The sequence below is a fragment of the Poromitra crassiceps genome (assembly GCF_964638095.1).
Source record: "Poromitra crassiceps genome assembly, chromosome: 8".
In the NCBI taxonomy this organism is placed as follows: domain Eukaryota; kingdom Metazoa; phylum Chordata; class Actinopteri; order Beryciformes; family Melamphaidae; genus Poromitra; species Poromitra crassiceps.
The window spans coordinates 1,653,100-1,675,541 of NC_139629.1; the positions used below are offsets into that span (position 1 = coordinate 1,653,100).

Below are 22,442 nucleotides of genomic sequence, written 5' to 3' on the forward strand. Positions count from 1 at the left end.
CGTGTTTATGCCCAAAACAGTATTCACAAGTGTGAGATCACACAAGCCACAGCGTCACCGCCATCACGTCTGTGACAGCAGCTTCTTTCTTGCTGAGTGCCGTGGGCAAGCAGAGGGACAGAGTGAGAGAGAGAGAAAAGAGAGAGGGGAGCAAGAGAGGGGGAGAGAGAGAGGAGAGAGAACGAGAGAGGTTAGAGAGAGTGAGAGAATTGGAGGATGAACCAGTTTGGATTCGTAACGAAAATTGATGCTGATGGAATGATCCATTTGAAACACACCAAAGGGCTGCCGGGCAGTTACGCATTGAATATCCCCATGTCCCAAAGCATGCGCTCGCCCGAAATTAACTTTTTGACTCACCGGCCAGGTGATGGGTAGATGAAAAAAATTCACCCGCCAGGCATATTTTTTACCGGCCAAAATAATATATCGCATTTTTGTCACATATACGTCAGGGATTCCGCTAGGCATTTTTTTCAGACGGCCAATGCAACCGGTAACGTTCCCGAATATTTACCGGCCACTATTAACTCATTCACCGCCAATGACGTCTTTGACGTGTTATCAGAAATAGCCCTCCCCGCCAATGACGTGTTTGACGTGTTTTTGTTTTTATGAGTGCAGCGCATAGTTGAAACACTTACCCAGCCTGTGACATAGTTTCGGGTCCCTATCCTCAAAGTCAAGCCGACAGCACGTTATCAAACACATACCGCAGCTGTTGTTTGAAATTAGGAAGAAGGTGGAAAGGAAACGCGCTTCCTTGTTGCAGAGGAGAAACGCCATTGAAATGCCCCCTCGCCGCGCTGCAGAGCTGATCGACTTGCTGCACAGCAGCGGACATCGAAACCGCAGTAGTCAAACCCGTGACCAACATGATCGATCCTGGTCCCTGTACCCCGTTCCTATGTGCCAGCCCGAAAGAGACGAGACGGAGTCACAACTGTGTGAGTTGGAGGAGAACAGCAGCCTCGCCACAGAAATGGCTTTCACACAGAGCGAAGCAGCACGGCCACTTTCCTGTGTGGAGGAGGAGAATCACACAGCCTCGCCACATAAATGGCTTTCACACACAGTGTTGCTCCTGGCCAATCCCAGCGCCACAGGGCGTGGTTATTGCTTATCCTAAGTGGGGTTAGAAATCTAAAAGGGGGATCGTGTGTGTGTGTGTGTGTGTGTGTGTGTGTGTGTGTGTCTGTCTGTCTGTCTGTCTGTCTGTCTGTCGGTGTGTCTGTCTGTCTGTCTGTCTGTCTGTCTGTCTGTCTGTGTGTCTGTCTGTACACTCACTCACACTGAGCAAACTGTATTGTTGAATGTAAAAAAAGCACTTCATATATATATATATATATATATATATATTTTTTTTTTTTTGTCATTTGTGTCATAATGAATAATATTTACATGTCTGATGTCAATACAGTTCAAAATAAAAGAATTGAGAGCGAGTTCTGCCTGATATTGTGTGCTGTGTACATAAATGCCATTTTCTGCAATTTCTTTTCTCAAAAAGACCTTTTGGGTGAAAACAGGGTGTATATAAATGGCTATAAGTAGAGTACAGAACATGCTAAAAGCTCACTTTTTTTTTCCTGGTGAACCCAGAGACGTACTTCTTTTTTTTGAGTTATTGCAAATCACTCTGGTGCTAATAGATAATTTACTGTGGGTCTTGAAAGATGACCAACAATTATGAAAATCTTTGGCCTGTGCTAAATATTGGCAGTCCTAAACTGGCCCTGAATGAGTTAAACAAAGGGCGTTATAAAATAATTGTTTAAAGAATACGTGTATTTCTCTATAGTGTATCCTCTATAGTCAATCTTTATTCCAGTGTTGTTAAGAGGCAGATTTTGCAGCAACAATATTTAATTGGTCTGCATTCAACAGGCTCGTCGTTCTCGGTAAGGACGCTTTGGTTATTGAAACAGACAACATGCATGCTCCTACTGTAGCCTATCTATCTGCATTTGCAGACGCTCATGAACCCATATCTTCTGGACATTGCCTTGATGAAAAAACAACGCAGCTAAAAGTAATAACTGCGACAGTTTCAGTGCAGACAGCGCACAACTTGGGCTATGCACCTTTCTCTTCCACTCCACACCTGGCGCCTGCGTCAGCTCTCCTGCACTCACTCTCGGCTCCCATTTGGCTTTATTTGTGGTAAATATCTGAGCCACTACAGTTTTGATGCCTTAGGGCCTGTGTCTACCTAGCGTCTTTTTCCAACGTTAAACGCTGGGAGTGCGCTGGGTAGCGCTGATCCCAGCGCACAATATACAAGGAAGCAGTCTGAAAGTAACGTTAGTTCAGCTTGATAGCTGACGGCTAGCAAGCTAACAACACAGGTAGGCTACGCTATTAAAAGCAGTAAGCACAACACTCACCAGAAATATTAAGTGTCTAGCCAATCTGCTCCCACAATTGAGCCTTTCTGTCTCTGTTGCGATAGTTTCTCCATATGATTAGTTGCCAGAAAAGGAGCACCCGACACCAGCGTCTTTCTGAAAAGTTAAATTATTCTCAGCTGGGAGCGCTGGGAGTCGGGCGCACAAAAACGGCGGAGCGCTCTGAAAATAGACGCTGGGTGCAGCGCACTTTCTATAGACGTCCGTGTGCGCTCGCATACGCTCTCCCCCCATTGGAAACAACTGAAAAAAGACGCTGGACCTGAGGAAAAGACGCTAGGTGGACACAGGCCCTTATCTGTCGCTTTAATAATAAAGAGGGAGTTTGTTTTGTGTATAATCGGTTGCTTTACTTTCACTATCCTATATTAGGATTTATGAGCTTATCAATTTACAGCATTCCATGACTGGCATTTATCTCTTGGTCTCACAGTGGAAGGGAGCAATAAAATTGGTTCCATGTTACTGTGTGGGTGGGTGGTGGTGGGTATTGAAACTACACTAAGTGAAACTACATCAATGGCAAAGGTTCTCTCACTCATTATATAAAATCATTTAGGGACACAGGGAAATCGGGTTAAAAAAAACAGCATTTACATTTCAAGTCATAAATGTAGTCCTCGTTTGTGAAGATTATGCTGCTGAACACAAATTTAACTTTTGTTAACCACAGACCTTATTTCATGCATTTAAAGGAAATCCCCATTCTAAAAGCCCATTCACTTTTCCCTCTATGAACCAAAGTGATACTTCCGGACTCATTCCTGCGATACTCTATTCCCTCAGGATCAGAGCTAATGGCTTAAAGTGTAGGTGTGATAGGTTTTTTTTTTTTACCAAGGGTTTGGCATTCCGTTTGCACAGCCTGACCAGCTGCACTCAGAATGGCCTTGGATACTCCTGGTGGAGAGAAAGACACACCAAATCAAGAAATAGCAGCTGCATGTATTCTGTTTTAAAGCCTTTGTTTTGCCAAGGTAATTTAGCTGAAAACATTTCTCTTTTGCAGCAATACGCTGCATTATACTATTGTCACTGTCGGGTGGAAACCTTGTATTTCCAAATTCGGCCATTTTCTCTTCCCCCATAGTGGGTACCGAAAAATAACCTGTGAAAGTTGCAGGTACTTTGGACCAGTGAAAGTTTCTTCACTGTGAAAAATTGCTTTTTTGGAGATACAAGGTTTCTGCCCAACAGCGACATACAGTACCGTGATCACCTCCCTCACCGATAATCAGAATCAGAATCACTTTTATTGCCACAGTATGCAAGTTTCATGCGAGGAATTTGTCTTAGTGTCATTATGCAGCGTAGCGGTCAGGTCAATATACAGAGATAAAGAAGTAGGAAAGCTAACTAAAGACAATCACAACGTTGCAAGTGCAATCAAATTAAATATATATATATATATATACATACAATATGTACATGAGTGGAGGAGTGTTCAGTGGATATTAAATATGACTTTACGTTGAATTTACATGAGAAAATGAACACCTTTCAATTGCATGCACACTCTGGGCTACCGATGCAGTCGTGTTTATGATTACGATGATGCTGAAAGTAGCTTAAAGGGATAGTTCGGTTTGTTTGAAGTGGGGTCCTATCAGCTAGTCAGATACACTAACTTAATTAGGTACAGTGTTCTTGAAGCGGGGCGCAGCGTCGAACGAGATCCGGCACCCAGAGCAGCAGCCTCACCAGCTTTTTCTCTCTAAGTCCTGGGGGTCAACAACTAAACAAAAAAACGTAATTTAGTCACCTAAAACAACGCCCACCTAAACAAATCGCTATCCGTGTACATGCACGCTCTATTTTGACAATTTTCAGCGCTTTACTTTTCCGCAAAACAGCAGTTTCATTCGGCACTGCTTTTTCTCCCAACCGTACAAGTACCGTATTCCTCCGCTCAAAGCCTGCACACAGCCGCAGCACTGGATTACTCCGCAGTTATTTGGGGGTAGGCTATTTTATTTCTCCCGGTTTGAAGACACAACAAATAGAATACACGGACGAAAATATGAGTGATTTTGATAGCGAGGATGATATGCCATTCACCTTGGTGACAAGAGGATACAATTATGAACCAGAGAGAATACGAAGAGGAACTTTTGCAGAGAGTGAAGTGAACAGGCAGAGAGATGCGCCTCCTGTCTAAATGCCTGGGTGCCCTGGCTGCAGACCTTTTTCACCATTCCCAGGATAAATTGTGGAAAACGTACCAGATCAGAGAGGCCAGGTGACTTGTTGTCTCTAAAGTAAGTCAGTGTTTTATCTCTCTTCTAAGCCTTCCTGTTTTGTAAACCGCGGCTCTGTGCTCTGTGCTGGCTTTTAGCGGAGGAATACGGTAGTTGTACGGTTGGGAGAAAAAGCAGTGCCGAATGAAACTGCTGTTTTGCGGAAAAGTAAAGCGCTGAAAATTGTCAAAATAGAGCGTGCATGTACACGGATGTCGATTTGTTTAGGTGGGCGTTGTTTTAGGTGTTTTAGGTGGCTAAATTATGTTTTAGTTGTTGACCCCCCGTACTTACAGAGAAAAGGCTGGTTTGGCTGCTGCGCTGAGTGCGCGGTCTCGTTCCACAATGCGCACTCACTCCTGAACACTGTACCTAATTAAGTTAGTGTATCTCACTAGCTGATAGGACCCCACTTCAAACAAACCAAACTATCACTTTAATGGCCGTTTCACACCGGTGCGGATCTTAGAGATTCGCAAAATAATGTTTTAATGAGTTGTAATTGAAGTGTGATTGAATTGAATACATTTGACCAATGAAATCATTTGTTTACAGCTAATGTCATACCTCCACTACTCTTGAAAATTGGATGTTGAGAAACCAAATTGATGAGCTGGGTTTCTCAACATCCAGTTTTATATGACAAACACCATGACAATCAAGGACAATATATGGCTTCAGATCGCCCAGCAGCTGGAATTTACTAGCTGTTATGTAAGGAATTCCTACTTGCTAACGTTGTAAACCACTGTTGTAAATGGATGGGGCTAACGTTAGCCACTTGTATCCCAGTGCTAACTAGCAGTTTAGCATCAAATTTGGGGTCATAAGAAATAAATACATAAATATGGTTTTATTGAAAAAGTAAGATAAGCTAAAGACTTGTTGGAGTGGACATCACAGTGCAACCGTGGTCAAACTTCCCATCACTTCACTTTATAACACATATTTGCGAGGGGTATTTATACCCCCCATCGCTATATGTGTGTTTCTCTTAGGGTTTACATTTCATTTCATTTTATTTTGTCCAATATTCAAATATTCCAGAATTGCATGTTGTGTTAAAAATAAATATTATTTCCATCTAACACTTTTTAGCCTGATTTGATTGTTTTCTTGTAAAAAGGTATGCCGCCTCAAAGCTTTCTGGGAAATATCTAAACAACGCTGGTGTTTGGTATATGAGAAGGGAGGGGGTGATGCCCTACTAAACGGGAGCCCGGGAGGGACACCAACTACTGGTTACACTACTGAACACTTTTTTCGGTGACGGAAAATGAACATAGGACTGCGAAAAATTTGCACCGGACGGCCTGTGTGTATAGGTTGCAATGTGGAAAATTCGGACGGAATTTCGTACCACATTCCGCCTCCACATTCGCACCGCATCTGTGTGAAATGGCCTTAAGTCTGCTTTACATGTGAAATAGGTTGCCACGATGTTACCTTTAATGAAAAATATTATACGCCAAAAAAATAAGCAACAGGGAGCGAATTGAGTGAAAATTGACCAATGTGTGATTTACCTGTGTTAAGAGAGAAATCACTGTTGGAGGAGTTGACAATGACATCAGTGGTCTCCTTGGTTATGTCCCCTGTCACCACCTGCACAGCCACGCTTCCCATTTTGGTTTCATGCATTCCTGAGGTTGAGGTGACTTTAGAAATGGGACCTTGCAGCAGCAAACAAATATCAAGAATAAACAGTAAATAGTGGGGCTCAAAACAGCACCTATAGGTCGCTTCCGGAAAGAAGCGCCAAAATTGGCACAAATACTCCTTGTGGACTGTTATTTTGATAAAAGTAACTGGCCACGCAGAAATTTTATTTTTTTGCAAGATGGCCGCCATTTCCAGCCTGAAAACACTATTTTGGGGGCAACTTTGGGTAGAATTTTCCAATATGAATGATCTTGTTATCAAACCATACATTTATGACCACAGAGAAGCCAGATTTATTCCATGAAAATTTCAAAATCAAATCAAATCATCAAATCAAAAACACTTTTTGTAAACACACACACGGCACAAAAATAAAATAAAAAAATTAAGGGTTTCATTCCAAACTCAGTAATTTTTGTTATTCAATCAGTGCTAATTTCTACAACACGGGTCATTCCATTTAAATCTCTGGTGGTCATTATTATCACAGTAAGCCCTTGTTTACACAAGACGTAAGCAGAACTGAAGCTTGAGGCAGGCTCACGCTGAGCCGTTCACATAAAAAGCCTTCTCTTTTCCTCTCAGCGCCTTGAACCCGCCCACAACTCCCATTGACTTCATGCCTGGCTTGACAGATCAATGCTCGGCTTCAGCACGCGTCACGCTTGGAATAGGCGTGAATCCTGAGCGTGACGCGCGCGGGTGGTGTGAACGGCTTCGCCTGTTAACAAGGACGCCTGAATGAAACTTATGGGTTCAGCGTAGGTAGAGCGTTGCTTCGGCGTCCTGTGTGAACGGGGGCTTACGGCCAAATTCCACTGAGTCCGTGTTCGGTCCGTCTGCGCTGCGGTACGGCTTCGGAGCCGATACGTTTCCACTCTAATCATTGTGTCAACTCCCACCTACTCTTGTACTTGGGTTAGGGTTACTACTCCCTACTCCGCTGCGTTGCGTGTCTACTCCGTCCCAGCGCCGATGATCCGGAGCTCTCCGAAGCAGATACGCAAGGCTTCTATTTTTCACGGATGTCGGAGCAAAGCCGCAGCAAGTTGGGCGGAGCCAGGCCTGGAGTCAACAGGTCTAGAGGTGCTTACAGCATTCAATATCAAGCCAGAGGACAAACATGTATGAGGAAAAGTGAATCATTGAAGTGGAAAACCACAAAATAATATATGACATGACACATCCTTTTTACAAGGACAACACCAAGCAAGTCCACCTCTCCTCTGCTTCTCCAGTTGGGAACAATGATCTTCTGCCTGTTTGTTGTTGTATTTATCCCACATACAAATTGTCTCGCGCGAATGCGTACGATTTCACGGCGAGAACTTGTCGGTCTCGTCACTCCAGCTGTCTGGTGGAGCGGAGCCGTGACGTGCTCTGCACACAGCCGGTGAGTGTTGGCGGAGCATGGAGCGAGGGAGCAAAACCGGAGCACAGCCGCAATTAACGCAACGCAAATGCACTCAGTGGAATCCCGGCGTTAGGCCAACGACTGCCAGCCTTGCAGAGCTATATGGATGACGTTACACTCCTTCTCCAAATAGCTGCCTATTATTAGGATTGTGCCGATTGGCGATCGGATCGTTTATTGCCGACTCAATGGCTGAAATGACGATTGATTTTCCATAGGTGATTTCGATCGCCCCCGCCCCCCGTGTGTGGCTGCTCCCTGACCCCGCCCCCCGTGTGTGGCTGCTCCCTGAGAGCAGAGATGCGACGCAGCAGTTTGACTGAGCAGAGTGTGTGTTGATCAGTAACCTGAGTGACGCTGCCAAATGAATGTTGATCAGACCAGACCATAGAGAGCCGCAGGGATGACGTATTTTTGTAGGCAGAATGCGGAAGTCCCGAACTTCCTGGTTCTTCACTGTTTCTGTCTATGGGATTTTTGAATGGGTTTTTGCCGCGATGCTTCAAATACGGTCTCTGGGCAACGCAAGATTAATCAAACGCGAACCAGAGTTCCGTCGGATAATCTTCACACATGAGGACCACTTTCATGAGTTTTGTAGCGTAAATGCGAGCCCTAGAAGTAAAATGCTCGAGCTAAGCTAATCCAGAACTACACAATGTCGCATAGTCTTCCACGTCACGTCAGCACTCAACCTGGACTGTTGTTGATGTGTCGCACTGATTACCCCGGGATGAACGGGGCTGAACCAGGTGAGGGAAAGAGAATTTCCGTGTTCGCCCTTTGAGGTGGTGACGTTATTGACGTATATATCCCCATCGACTCAAAAGTGTAGTCTCATTTAGCCGTTTGCTAGCTAGCCGTCCTTTTAACGGCACATAAAAGTTTCAAAACTCGTAAAAGTGGTCCTCGTGTGTGAAGATGATATTACTAAACACTGGTTCGCGTTTGATTAAGCCAGCGTTGCTCAGAGAGATTATTAGAAGCATCGCGCCAAAAACCCATTCAAAACTCCCATAGGCGAAAACTGTGAAGAACCAGGGCTGTTAGCATCGATGATTTCCGGACTCGTTACTGCGGCTCTCTATTAACAAACGCTACTAGCCTACTGCATTCAAACATGTTTCTGATGTCCGTAACGAGCCCCGCCACCAAAATCTTCAATTACAAGTCTCCCCGCAGTCGCCCGTCCCCCGATCCGTCTCATCTTCTCTTCTCATGCTCCACATGCCGCGTGCAAAACGACTCTGTGCTCACCTCCATAAGAGTAACGTTATATGTAGACGTAGGCAGGCACAATGACCGATGAATAAAACGTTGTTAGAAGACCGTAGTTTTGCGCCGCTGTCAGTCAGAGGCTGTAATTAATCGTCCTACGTGTCCGCCATGCAGTGCTGCGGGGAGAGCAATCCATTCCATTCCAGTCTGTATAAACTTAATACCAATCTAATCTCAGTTAGTATGAGATGCAGGGAAATGTATTATAGTAGCCGATGTGTTTAGAATTGCATTGTCACGTGCTATAGTATAGCGTTATTTTATACATTAAAATAACGTTATTTTATAGCGTTGTTTTAATGAACATTTTGTTTCTTCAGGATCTCTATTTGAGTCCCTACATCCACATCAATCGAATGTGCAAGGGGTTTGCCCTCCAACACCACCTATTAATGTTATGACTCCAGGATTTGATCTGACTCTTTTTGATGTAGCTGAGGTCCGTACAGCTTTACATCAGTTGGATCTTAGTAAATCTGCTGGAGCTGACAATCTCGAGCCTTTCTTTTTGAGGTCAGCTGCAGATTTTATAGCAGAACCTCTGTGTCATATTTTTAATCTCACTGTTTCTGAAAATGTGATTCCAAGCATATGGAAGTCTGCCTATGTTCTTCCTCTGCTGAAAGGTGGTGATCCCTCTGTAGTAGGGATGTCCGATATTATCGGCCTACCAATATTATCGGCCGATATTAGCATAAAAAATTAATATCGGAAAATATCGGTATCGGTTTTCATGCCGATATTTTTTATTTTTATTTTTAACACGTTCACTGCCAATGACGTGTTAATACGTCAAAAAAATCCAACGGTTGACTGCCAATGACGTGTTAATACGTCAAAAAAATGATTTATTTTTTTTTGACCGTGGGATGTGCATCTAACCCTTTTACATCTCTTATATAAATATTGGAGCCACCGAACGTGTACAACCCATTCCACCGACCCACTAAGTGGCGACAGTGCTCTCCCAGACTAGAAAAAGCAGAGCCAAAACTGCAGGGGAACGCGCGATGAAACCATTCTCATACTGTAGAATGGATTGGCGAAAACGCTTTCGTTTTCGCGCTGATTGCTGGCGGTGAGGGATTGCAAATTTGCATAATAGATTACGGGTGGAACACACTTTGAAACACGCAGCATAAATAAGACCAGAATCGCAAAAGCTTCATCAAAGCTCTCAACCGAAACTCCAAGAAACGAGCGAGCCCATCCAGACTTGCCCAGCGGCCGCCAGCAGACAGGCACAGCAGCAGCAAAGCAGTGAGCCTGGTGACGCGAGGTTACAGCAGCAACAGAAACGAGCTTGTGACACGCCCGCTGCAGCCAAGAAGAACACACACGGAGGGAGGAGTTTGAAGGAGAGGGGTGTTTCCTGCTGTTATGGAGGAAATTACTGTTCAAAACTATTGTTTAGATGTCTGACGTCTTACTGATGCCAAAAATGAATGGTTAAAGTGACTGTTCTATCGAATTTCACAAAAAGCCATTTATCTCAGAATAAATTTTCAGACGCTGAAACCATGCTGTATTCAAGTGCTAATGCCTACATAACTACTAACTCTACAAACTAACTCTTTAGACAGAGAAAGCACACATTCTATTAGTTCTTTTTAGATATTTTGTGTTCACAAAATCTTAGCAGAAAAGAATCCTCAGGTCTTGAAAGATGAGCCAGAATCCTCAAAAAAACCCTCTGGCAGAAGCTACCTACAGTAAAAAAAAACAGCTGGCAGTGAATGTGTTTTAAGTGGTAAACGATATCATAGAGGCACTAGATGGCCGAAAATATTGTGCAGCTCTTTTTATTGACTTGTCAAAGGCATTTGACACTGTTGATCATGTTATCCTGGCAGACAGACTCCACAAGATTGGCTTATCTGACCATGCTGTAAACTGGTTCTCTAATTACCCATCAGGTAGAACACAGTGTGTCCAGGCCGCTGGGTCTTCTTCCTCCTTCCTCCCTGTTTTAAAGGGCGTGCCTCAAGGTTCCATATTAGGGCCATTGTTGTTCACAATTTATGTGAATAATCTTTGTGATAACTTGTCTGATGCTGTGTCCCACTTTCATGCTGATGATACGGTTATTTATTGTTCATCCTCTTCAGTTATTCAATCCCTTGAATTCTTGCAGTCTGCCTTTGAAGCTGTTCAGTCCCGTCTGACTCAGCTTAAGCTGGTATTAACTTATTGAGTGCCAGCCACTTTTGGAGAACGGACGCTCCCAGTGCCAGAGTTTCAGAGCGTTTTCAGTGATTTCTCGAGGCCCACAGAATATTGTGTGATATTACTATGTAAACACCGAACACGCAAAAAGAACAAGGAGACTCTATTGTATCATCAGCAAAAAAAAGTTTATTGATACCATTTTCCGTTCTTTAGTTATCAGCCGGAGAAGATAGGTCAAAAACAGCAAAAACAGGCATTTCCATCTAGAAAGCTGAGATATTCAGCCTTTTGTGAAATGCAGCATTTCAAGCACATTCACTGACTCTAGCTAATATTTTCTGATGTAGTGACGTGGTGTAGTTGTGTGCTGCACCCAGCGTCTATTTTCGGAGTGCTTTTTGTGCGCCGCCTCCCAGGCAGCGCGACACAAAAAAGCCACACCGGACTGCAGGGAAAGGTTTGGCTTTTCAGTGTCGGCTGCTGCTTTTCTAGCGGCTAATCGTGTGAAGAAACTATGCAGACAGACAGACAGAGGCAGAGGAGCTCAGTTGTGTGCGCGGATTGACTGCTGTTGGCAGGCACCGTCACCTGCAGCCAGAGCAATCTACATGGCTCTGGGCTGCAGCATGAGCGGTTTCTCTTTGATCACGGGGCTTTTTCAGGCTGTATTCCGGACATTTCTCTAATCTGGAGAGCACTGTCGCCACCTGATGAGTCCGTAAAATAGGTTATACAGCTTCAATAGCTACAATATTTGTACAGGACATACATAAGGCTTTGATCCACGTCCCACCGTCAAAAAAGGCAATAGACCCTTCTCACGGGGGCCATTTTGTGTCGAAAAGGCAGAATAAACACAGGTTCCAATCATGGAAGTTGGAAACCCTCATTAGTGTTTTGCTTGCACCTGTGTTTCCCCTGCCTTTTCGACACAAAATGGCCCCCGTGAGAAGGGTCCATTGACGACAGCTATCGTCTTTGGCACTCTACGTTACTAATTACTTTGACGACAGGCATCGTCATTGGCACTCAATGAGTTAAATGCAGATAAATCAAAGACCATGCTATTTTCAAATGGCAAGCAGCTTCCATCTCACCTTCCTAGGCTGTCAACTGTTCAAGGGGTTGAAATTGAAATGGTCACATCTTACAAATACTTAGGTATTTTAATTGATGAGAACTTGTCTTTTAAATCTCATGTTGTTAAACTTGTTTCTAAGCTGAAACTTAAATTTATGTTTCTTTTTAGAAATAAATCGTGTTTCTCATCTCAAGTCAGGAAACACTTGATCATGACAACTTTTCTACCCTTGTTGGATTATGGAGATCTGCTTTTCATGAATGCTCCTGACCAGTACTTAAAGAAACTGGACACGGTGTACCACTGTGCTTTGCGTTTTACGACTAACTGCAGCTATCGTGTACATCATTGTACTTTGTATGGTGTTGCAAATTGTCCATCTCTATCTGTCCGTAGACTCTCTCACTGGCTGACTTTTATCTATAAATCTATTCTTGGGCTTCTTCCTACATATCTGTGTTTACACATGTGTAGAAACCTCAGCCATTATGGCCTGCGCTCTCAGGACATCATTCAGATGCAGGTCCCTAGAGTCAGAACTGAACTGGGTAAAAAGGCTTTTAGATTTTCTGCCCCCTCTACCTGGAATGATGTGCAGAAGGACTTGAAATTATCTAATCTTATAACTCTGGGGGAATTCAGGTAAATTTTAAGAGACAGAGAAATGAGTTCTCTTGGCTCTTGTGATTGCCCTGCAGTCACGGTGTAACCTAACTATTGTTTCCTGAGTGTGTGACTGACTGTATTTTATCTGTTTATTTTGTGTTTGTGTGTATTGATGCAACTGTCTTTATGCTGCCGTTTTGGCCAGGTCGCTCTTGGAAAAGAGGTTTTAATCGCAATGAGTTTTTTACCTGGTTAAATAAAGGATATTGATTGATTGATTGATTGATCGATTGTTATATTTTACACGTTTGCTATATTTCAACTGCCATGAGATTTGCGGAGATGACGGTGGGGATGAAAGTCGCTGTGTGGGGGGAGGCTCACTTTTAAAAGTCTGTAGGCTACGTGTGTCTATGTGCTTAATTGGTGCGACAATATCACTGCATCTCATGTTCAGTTAACATTATTAGTATCTTATCTTATCAACGTTACTCCCAGCCGATGGTGAGCAGGCAAGCCAGTGGAGAACGAGAGTGAAAAAAGAGACAGACTGAGACCCAGAGCAAAGCGCAGGCGGCTGCAAACAGGGCTGTAATCAGACCTTAACGAGGCTCAGCTGGCTCACACACACACACATCACCGCGGACACCAGAAACATGTCAAAATATACAGCAGCAGCATCCATTCACTGACAAATAGTCCAAACCCCAAACACTCACTGCTGCGCCACACATCTCTCTGCAAGTTGCCATCAGCGTCCACTGACACTAGGGCTGGGTATTGGCAAGGATCTCACGATACGATACGTATCACGATACTTGGGTCACGATACGATTGTATCACGAAATATTGCGATGCGATACATATTGCGATATATTGCGATATTCTACAGAATTTACTCAAAATTAAATAATAGAGCTAAAGATACAACACACTGTGTACCACCCAGGTAGTGTAATAATATGTACATCACTTTATACTGATAAGTTAGTGGACAAATTTTGTCAAAACTACTGAGTGTTGAGTGTTACTGAACCCATCGATATGGGAAATATCGATACAGTATCGATTAGGAGTGGGAATCACCAGATGCAGAGGCCTGGCATGGCATGGCCTGCAATTTTTTTTTTTTTTTTTTTTATATCGCGATACTTGGCGTCCAAGTAGGCCTATCGATATAGTATCGGGAAATAAAATATCGCGATATATTGCCGTATCGATTATATTGCCCAGCCCTAACTGACACACACACACACTGTCTGCCCACGGGGTGGGTTGCGCGCTTGCGATGACATCGTGCATTGGCGATGTCAAAGGTTGGCGATTGGACGATCTGACTGAGGTCAAGATCGCGCAAATCTACTGCCTATACTGCAGTTCCTAAAAAGTCCTCACATGGGCCAGGAATCTCAGGATGAGAATCAAACCATCCAAGTCTTGCCGTCTCTCAATTCGGAAAGGAGCCAGGAACAACCGTATCTCTTTCACTGTGTGTGTGTGTGTGTGTGTGTGTGTGTGTGTGTGTGTGTGTGTGTGCGTGCGTGTGTGCGTGTTAAGATCAAACCAAATGTTTCCTACCTGTAGTCTGTGTTGTAGTTGTTGGCACTGGACTACCTGAGATAGTATGACATCTTTTCTTCAACTCATCAGTGAAAACCTGGGGACAAAATGAGAGAACCGTGTAACCAAAAACTATCCTGCAGGTTTCTATCAATCAGTTTCATGTTTGTTCATGATTATTATGTAGCAGAGTCTAGGTCTGATAAGTGGGAGGTGTCCACTTGATAATGCAAATGATATAGCCATTCTCACCAAGCAGCATTCCACTAACATCTAAGCCAGTTTGCTTCATACATGTTCACCCTCGTTTAATAACACATGGGATACTGCTTAATGAGTATTACTCTATCTGTATGAATAGGAGTGTTTTTTCATGTGTTGTCACAAAGGCATAGAATTAATAGTTTGTGGAAGTGTTTCACTCGCTAGTAGAACATTAATTTCAAGTTCCCTAGGTTCCTGATGAAGTAAGTCCTGCCTTTTACTTTTTAATATTTGGGTTTTGCATATTGTTTGTTGGACTTCTTCATTTTAAGTGGGTTTAATCCTTTGTTGAAGATGTAACATTACTGTAGCAGCCGTTAGCCCAAGTTCACACAGGACGCCGAAGCAACGCTCAACCGAACCTGTACCTACGCTGTACCCACAAGTTTCATTTTGCCGTCCTTGTTAACAGGCGAAGCCGTTCAACGCCACGCTGAAGTGATCACTCAGGACTGACGCGTGACGCTGAAGCTGTGAAGCCGTGAGGCATGAAGTCACTTGGGAGTTGTGGGCGGGTTCAAGGCGCGAGAGTAGACGCTGAGAGGAAAAGACAAGGCGTCTTGTGTGAACAGTAAGGCGTAGGTTCAGCTTGTGTCTGCTTCAAGCTTCAGTTCTGCTTACGTTCGGCGTCCTGTGTGAACGAGGGCTTATGTTAAGTGTATGTTAGCAGTACCACCAGTTAGTGAGTTGTAGCACTGAGCTATTAATGGTTGGTATTACTGTTTTTCCATTGTAAAATTTTCATTTGCCAAGATGCTCACAGCTGGCAAGCATGAAACTAATGCAAAGTTACTAAAGCCCAATTTATGCTTTGTCTGCCGACACTTTTGAAACGGTCACCGACAGAAATGAGGACTTGAGTCGACACTTTCAAGTGTCAGTGAGCAGTGTCTGCTACCTAGTGAAATGTCTAGTGTCGCTGACTACGTCATAGTGTCGCGCAAGTCTGATTGGCTATATAGACGGCACTTCCTTGTTTTGGTTTTCGCTCGATTGAAATGAATGAACGTGTCCCCGCTATTTTTATCAGCCTGTCCTTGATGTACGACTTCATGAAAATCACAAAGAACATTGTGACCAATTTCCCAGAGAGAGAGGAGGTGAGTTGTGTGGTTGTGTGTCGTTTATATGAGGCTGCAGCCAAGTACATCTTTATATCTTGCCTCCGACGTAGTTTCACTGTGCATTGACTGCATTCCATTCCCTCCCTTCTCTTGGCTGTCTGCACTTATAGCGTTCGAGTGTCACGTGACCGTTCAACCGAGGCGAACGTTCACTGAAGTATAAATGCAACACCATGAGCGACACTTTCTTTTTCGTCTGCGACCATGTGCTGAGCGACACTTTCTAATAAGTATAAATTAAGCTTAACACGTTGACTGCCATTGACGTATGAATACGTCAAAAATAATCCAACGGTTGACTGCCAGCGACGTATTAATACGTCGTTTTTTTTTTTTTGACGGTGCTACGTGGATCAATGCCCCCCGCGTCTCCTATGGAGATATTGGAAGTATTGAATGTGTATAATCTATTTTACCGACCAGCTAGGTGGCGACGGTCCTCTCCCGACAGAGATAAAGTCAACCAAAAGCAGCCTCCCGCGGCTGCTTCCTCCATTCTCAAGGAAATTGGCTTGGCGATTTTACAGTCAGAAACGAACGAGCCTCATTCTCATACTGTAGGCGGGGACGCTTTCGCGCTGCTGCGGTGGGGGGTTCCAGAAATGGACTGTGTGGGCAGCATAAAGCCTAGAGTCGCACGGGGCTTCATCGGGGCTCTCAAACCCAAGAGACGAGTGAGACCTATCCACACTCGCTGCCAGGGAGGGAGGCTGATCAAACTCGCTGCCAGGGAGGGAGGCTGCTCAAACTCCCAGCAGCAGAGCACTTGCTTGTGACAAACGCAGGCTGAAAGCCACTAGACACGCCCACGGAGGGAGGAGTTGAAGGAGAGGGCGTTCAGAACTATATTGTTTGGATGTCTGATCTCTCACTGATGCCAAAAATAAATGGTTAAAGTGACTGTTCTGCCTGTTTGATTGAATTTCACAAAACTGCGATTATCTCAGCTTCCTGTCTCAGACGCTCAAACCATGCTGTACTCAACGGCTAATATCTACATAACTACTAACTCTACAAACTAACTCTTTTAGACAGAGAAAGCACACATTCTATTAGTACTTTTGTGAACTTTGTGTTGACAAACTCCAAGCAGAAAAGAATCCTCGGCTCTTGTAAAATGAGCGAGAATCATGCCAGAATCCTCAAAAAACGGCTTGGCAAAAGCTACCTACAGCAAAAAAAAAACGGCTGGCAGTCAATGTGTTAAAGTCGAGCTGAACCCAAGAATGACTTTTCTTTTCTTTTAGTTCAAATACCTGGGTACGCAGTGCACCTATTTAATAATGTATGCAAAACAAATCACAACAATCTAATTTCTTTAGTTTTTCACACTTTTTCACATCAAAAGTTCGTTTTTCAAGATTGGCCAAAGCCCAATCCAGTCCCCAGAATTGTCAAATAAAATCATCGACATGATACTATGACCCGCCTCTCAACCTGTCATCTTAGACAAACTATGTTTTCAGTCTGAAACGGACTCTTTATGCACGTGACGAACAGGTTCAGTTTGACTTTAAGTCTTCACTTTTGCTTCTTTACCTGGATGGTCTGTGCATCACTTGGGTGAAGGACGATAACTACTGTCTTCAGGTGCTTGGGTTGTCTCTTACTGCTGAACTTCAAGATTTTATCCAACATTGAAGAGGCTGCAAGGTCTTTGGGGAAGCCCAGGTTCCCTGTGCCAATGGCGGGGAAGGTTATGGAGGTCAGCCCACTGTCCTCAGCCTGGCGCAAGCAATTCTTAAAAATGCCATTCAGTATCTGGAAGACATATTTTCTTTAGTTACAAAATATTAATGTTTACCGTATACTACTGTTGCAAGTATTCCCACCCTGCACCGTTTTCTCCCCAAATGTACAGTATTTGGCCAATTCCCCCTGCCGAGCTGTCCTGGTCGCTGTTCCACCCCCTCTGCCGACCTGGAGAGAGTTGTAGACTACCTCTGATACATGTGAAGTCGCCTGCCACTTCTTTTCACCTGACAGGGAGGAGCTTCACCGGCAGGACGTAGTGCGTGGGAGCCGGGAGGATCTCGCTATTCCCCGTTTCCCTCCCCTCCCCTCCAAACAGACCGGCCAGAGGTGGCGCTAGGACAGATACCCTTAATCCGGCTCCCCAACCCGCAGACACGGCCAATTGTGCCCGTATGGAGGCCGGAGGTAACATGGGGCACGAGCCTGCGACCCGCGTGTTGGTACATATAGGCAGGGAATCTACCGGGCACCTAATGTTACAGGTATTTAGCAGTCCTTGCAAACAAGATATAAAAACAAACAAGTAGATGTTTGCGATGCAACAAATCCTATTACTGTAGAACAGTGATACTCAACTTGTGGCCCGTGGGCCACATACGGCATGCATCGCGGCCCGCGATGGAATTGCAAAAAAATAAAAAATAATGTACAGTGCACCTGAACACAACATGCAAGATACCCGCTCAATAAGTGTCCAAATGTTCATGTCCTTCTGGCCAATACTCCACTTCTGTTATAGCATTTCAGTCTGGAATATGGAATATCTTTCAATAATCTATGATTTAGCTGCTAAATTGTCCAATACCGCCGTCTGCTCGCTACCCAGGCACTTATGTATGTACTTAACCTAACTAACTATCCGGTGTCAGAATAAACTCCGGCTGACACCCCAAAAAGCTACAATCCGCTACAGAAAAATGTATATTGTTTGTTTATCAACTGGCCCCTGGCCTTCTATCATTTCACGAAAGTGGCCCCCGGGCAAAGCAAGTTGAGTATCCCTGCTGTCGAACATACAATAATGCATGTACTTTCCATTTTATGTTTTGTTTTTACTTGTACAGTGACCCCACTACCTCAACTGACTATGGTTGAATGAAACTTGAGAGTTACATTATCATCAATCCAATTATCTTCTGCAAGATGTGCAATAAAGAAAAAAGAGAAAAAGTCATTGAGTGCGTTTACAATTTACATGAACACAATAATCCAATAACTGAGACTAATCAGACAGATAATGGCAATAATCTGATTTAGGCGTTTCTGCTGTAACAGCAGGACTAACCTGGGTTAAAATCAAATCAGATGTAATCTGATTAAATACAGGACTGAGTAAATAGATAAATATCCCTCACAGTTGAACACTTTACCTTCTGAGCTGTGCCTTGTCCATTGTCCCAATGAGGCGCCACTGCATGAAAGACCTTTTTGCTCTTCAGCTTGCAGGCATCAGTAATGATGACATCGCCTTGATTTCCGTTAGTTTGCTTTTCTTTCACCAACTCCTGAAGTTTGGGTCCGGCCACGCCAACGATCGCATTTGAAACTGCTCCTCTCGTCAGCACAAGATCTTCAGCCACAGTATTCACGATCACCTCAGTCTAAGAACGTGTTAACAGAATGCTTTCAATTTCATTTCATATATTACATTTTCATATAATTTTTTTCCTATCATTTTCATAGTCTTAAAATTCCTATTAGCCTACACTTATGACTGCACTCAAAAGCCAGATGATAGGGTCAATAGCTGATATCTAATCAAATCTCTTTGTAGGAATATTAAATTTTTAAACTAGTTGATTGTGGGCTCTTATTGTTACATAATATATATTAATTACCGTGGCATCCTGGATATTCCCTTTCGTCAGAGTGATGCTCAAGCCCTCTTTGGTCAGCATTTGATCCGAGCTGCTCGGATTCTGAACACGTCTCACTTGCGGAGTCTGGCTGGGTCTCTTAGGCAGATTCTGTTGAGAATGACTGACGCCATGGGTTCCAAACTCCCTCTTGACAGCCGCCTCCATAGCAGTAATCGTGCCATCATCAATGCTCAGCAAATGGATCTTCTTCAGCGTGTTGTTGCCATATTTGTCATCACAATGTCCCTTCACTGCTTCCACGATGGTGTCTGCACACAAGCTGAGAGGAAACCCCAGGTTGCTGCTGATGGCAGGCAGAGCCACAGAGAGGCAGCTGTGCGTTTCAGCCAGCTCTAAGCTTCCTTTCACAGCTCTTCTCAGCAGCCCCACGGCCTTGAGGGGGTTCGCTTGATCAAAACTGGGCCCCACCGCATGGATGATTTTTTTGCACCAAAGCCGCCCGCCTGCACCGGTCATGACACAGTCTCCAGGCCGGAGCTGTCCCTTTGACTTGATCAGTTTGTCACATTCATCCTGCAACTGAGCGCCAGCAGCATTCACAAGTGCTCCTGCAAGACCTCCGTTATGTTTCAAGTCCTGATTAGAAGCGTTGACAACTACACTCACTGGGTAACTGCACATATCAGCCTTGCAAACAGCTATTTCTACTCCATCAGGTGTCTCAAGCTGGTACGTGGGTTTTGGTACTTTTCCAGGGGCCACGTTGTCCTGCCCACTACCAGTCTCATCGGCCAATTGGACCAAGCAACCAGTCTCACTCATGACTGAGGAAATGTACATTGCTTCTTTTTCCTGGAAGAACTTCTTTGCTCCAGGCTTGGAGACTTTTAAAACATTAGAGAATACAGAAGAGATCAAGTCTTCAAACAAAGTCTTGCAGTCTGTGACATCGACTCTAGAACCACTTAAGTAGATGGCCTCTTTCCTGAAAGAAACCTCCACTTTGTGTTCCACTTGGTCCCACCAGGCATCTCTGTTATGTTTCTCAATATATTTGACAATGATGTCGGGCTTGACCACAACAGTTTCTTCAACTTGAGCATTCTGCTGTAAGAAGTCATCAAGTTCATTTCTAACTGTCCTAACGCTATCCTTGTAGCCTGACACCACCACTTGCTGACTCGTCTGAAAAGCAGGGGTCTGAATCAGAATTTTCCTGAATGAATCATTGTTGGCCTCCTCCAACCGAGCGACGATGTCCTGCCACTCAGGCTTGTTCAGGACATCCCTATCTTCAACAGCGATGTATTGGCAGGTCAGCAGTGTGCTCAGTTGATCCTCCGCTTCGTTCAGAGCTCTGTCTGAAACAGCAAGGAGCTGCACTCTCTTCCCACTTATCTCAAGTGCTGCATCGATGTTCTTAGATGTGAGGAGATTGCTTGTCAGAACTTCTTGATCTTCATCCTTCAAAAACTCAAGCACAGAGTCATCCATTTCTAAAATCCTTCGTTTTAGTGACGTGACTCCATTAACTACCCTTTTGCTTGCACCCAAAACCTCATGGCTTAAGCCAGTTAATGACAAATCCTGGCTCTCGTTTTTGTATGCTATTTTTAGCTCTGGGTATTCAATCAACAGCTTGTCCTGAAGACCATCTTGACATAGGATGTCGAAAACGGATGGCGACAAATTGATTGTGTCTGTTATGCACAATTTCTCCCGCTGTACCTTTTCAGCGATCCTGTTAAAGATTTCATAAACAGTCTGCTTCAGTCTGATTACATCTTCCTCAAAGCCAACCACCGACAAGACGCCACTGGCTTTATCTGCGACTACAGCCACAGCCTCATTCAACAGAGCTTCTCTGATCTTCTCTTCAGACTCTTCCCATGCCCCTGGCTCAGGCTGAAGCTGCAGGGATTTGAACTTTGACACGGCTTGTTCAAAGGCCATCTTTACCACCTGTGTCCACTGTTGGATGTCCTTGGCTTTGACATGCTTTTGCTGCAGTAGAGAAGGTAAGGGGCTGAAGCACACAGGAGACTGTTGGAGGTCTACCTTGCAGAAGTGCTTTGCCAGCTCGCTATGAACGGTTGCTGCAGCTTCATGCTTGGCGTTAAGGTATGTCCATATAGCATCATCAACGCTCTCAGAGAAAGCAGCAGGGAGTTTGAGCGTGGGTCGGTCTTTGCCATAGAGGGCTGTTCCCAAAGATTCGTAAAAAGGAAAAACTCTGATCGGTTTCTGTTCGATGGCAAGCTTCTTCTTGATGATTCTGTCAACAGCTAGATGGGAAAGCAAATACATCTTTTTAATATCTTAAATATTACATAGATGTATCATCTAGACCTCATGAAAGTGTTAATTGTTCCTTGTTCATTAAAATTGTGAATACATATTGAAATTAAGATTTACATATTTATCATACTATCATATAGGCTATTGATAAAAAAAAGAAGCATAACTGCACTACCATGATGGTCTTTAAAGGTGATGATGGCAGACTGTTCCTCCTCATTACGCGTGACATCGACCACATCCTCTTCCACATTCTCAAAATATAGGCAGAGGTGATCAGTGCTAACATCTGGTATGTCTTCAGCTCTAACTTTGGCTGTGACTTCAAGAGGTTGGACTGATAATTTCTTTTTCTTGAACATCCCGTTGGTGGGGCAGCTTGTAAGAAAATCGGTGTTCTCTGTCAGTTAGGGATAGAAATTAAGCAGTCAGACATGATCACTTCCACACACTGTACAGCCCTCATTTGGAAAAAAAAGAAAAAGAAAGAAAAAAAAGAATAAAAGAATAAAAAGAAGATAAAAGAATAAAAAGATTTGGGTATACTTCTGAGTTTAACATTCCTCAACTTATCAATATTTATCACCTTTGAGTAGAACAATATTGTGATATTCTGATAGTAATACACAAGTCTGTTGTCAAATTGATAACAAGCGTTTTATTTAAAACTGATTATTTTTAATAGAGGACTGGGTGAGTGGTTTTTTAGACTTGTTAAGTATGAAAAGAGTTACTGGGAGGCTGGGGGACCTTGATATCGGTCCTA

The 22,442-nt window shown here is 43.9% G+C and overlaps 1 protein-coding gene across 2 annotated transcripts in view; it reads right to left on the reverse strand.

The window, feature by feature from the left end:
• The window catches only part of parp14rs1 (poly(ADP-ribose) polymerase family member 14-related sequence 1), a 44,739-nt gene that overhangs the window by 13,711 nt on the left and 8,586 nt on the right, over positions 1 to 22,442 (reverse strand). For both annotated transcript variants that reach the window (XM_083642079.1, XM_083642078.1), the window contains 7 exons: positions 21,852 to 22,076; positions 19,397 to 21,663; positions 18,929 to 19,159; positions 17,343 to 17,564; positions 14,434 to 14,512; positions 6,172 to 6,318; positions 3,246 to 3,308 (listed from right to left, as the gene is read on the reverse strand). In XM_083642079.1, coding sequence (XP_083498205.1) covers positions 3,246 to 3,308; positions 6,172 to 6,318; positions 14,434 to 14,512; positions 17,343 to 17,564; positions 18,929 to 19,159; positions 19,397 to 21,663; positions 21,852 to 22,076 — 3,234 coding nt within the window. The remainder of the gene's footprint in view (positions 1 to 3,245; positions 3,309 to 6,171; positions 6,319 to 14,433; positions 14,513 to 17,342; positions 17,565 to 18,928; positions 19,160 to 19,396; positions 21,664 to 21,851; positions 22,077 to 22,442) is intronic.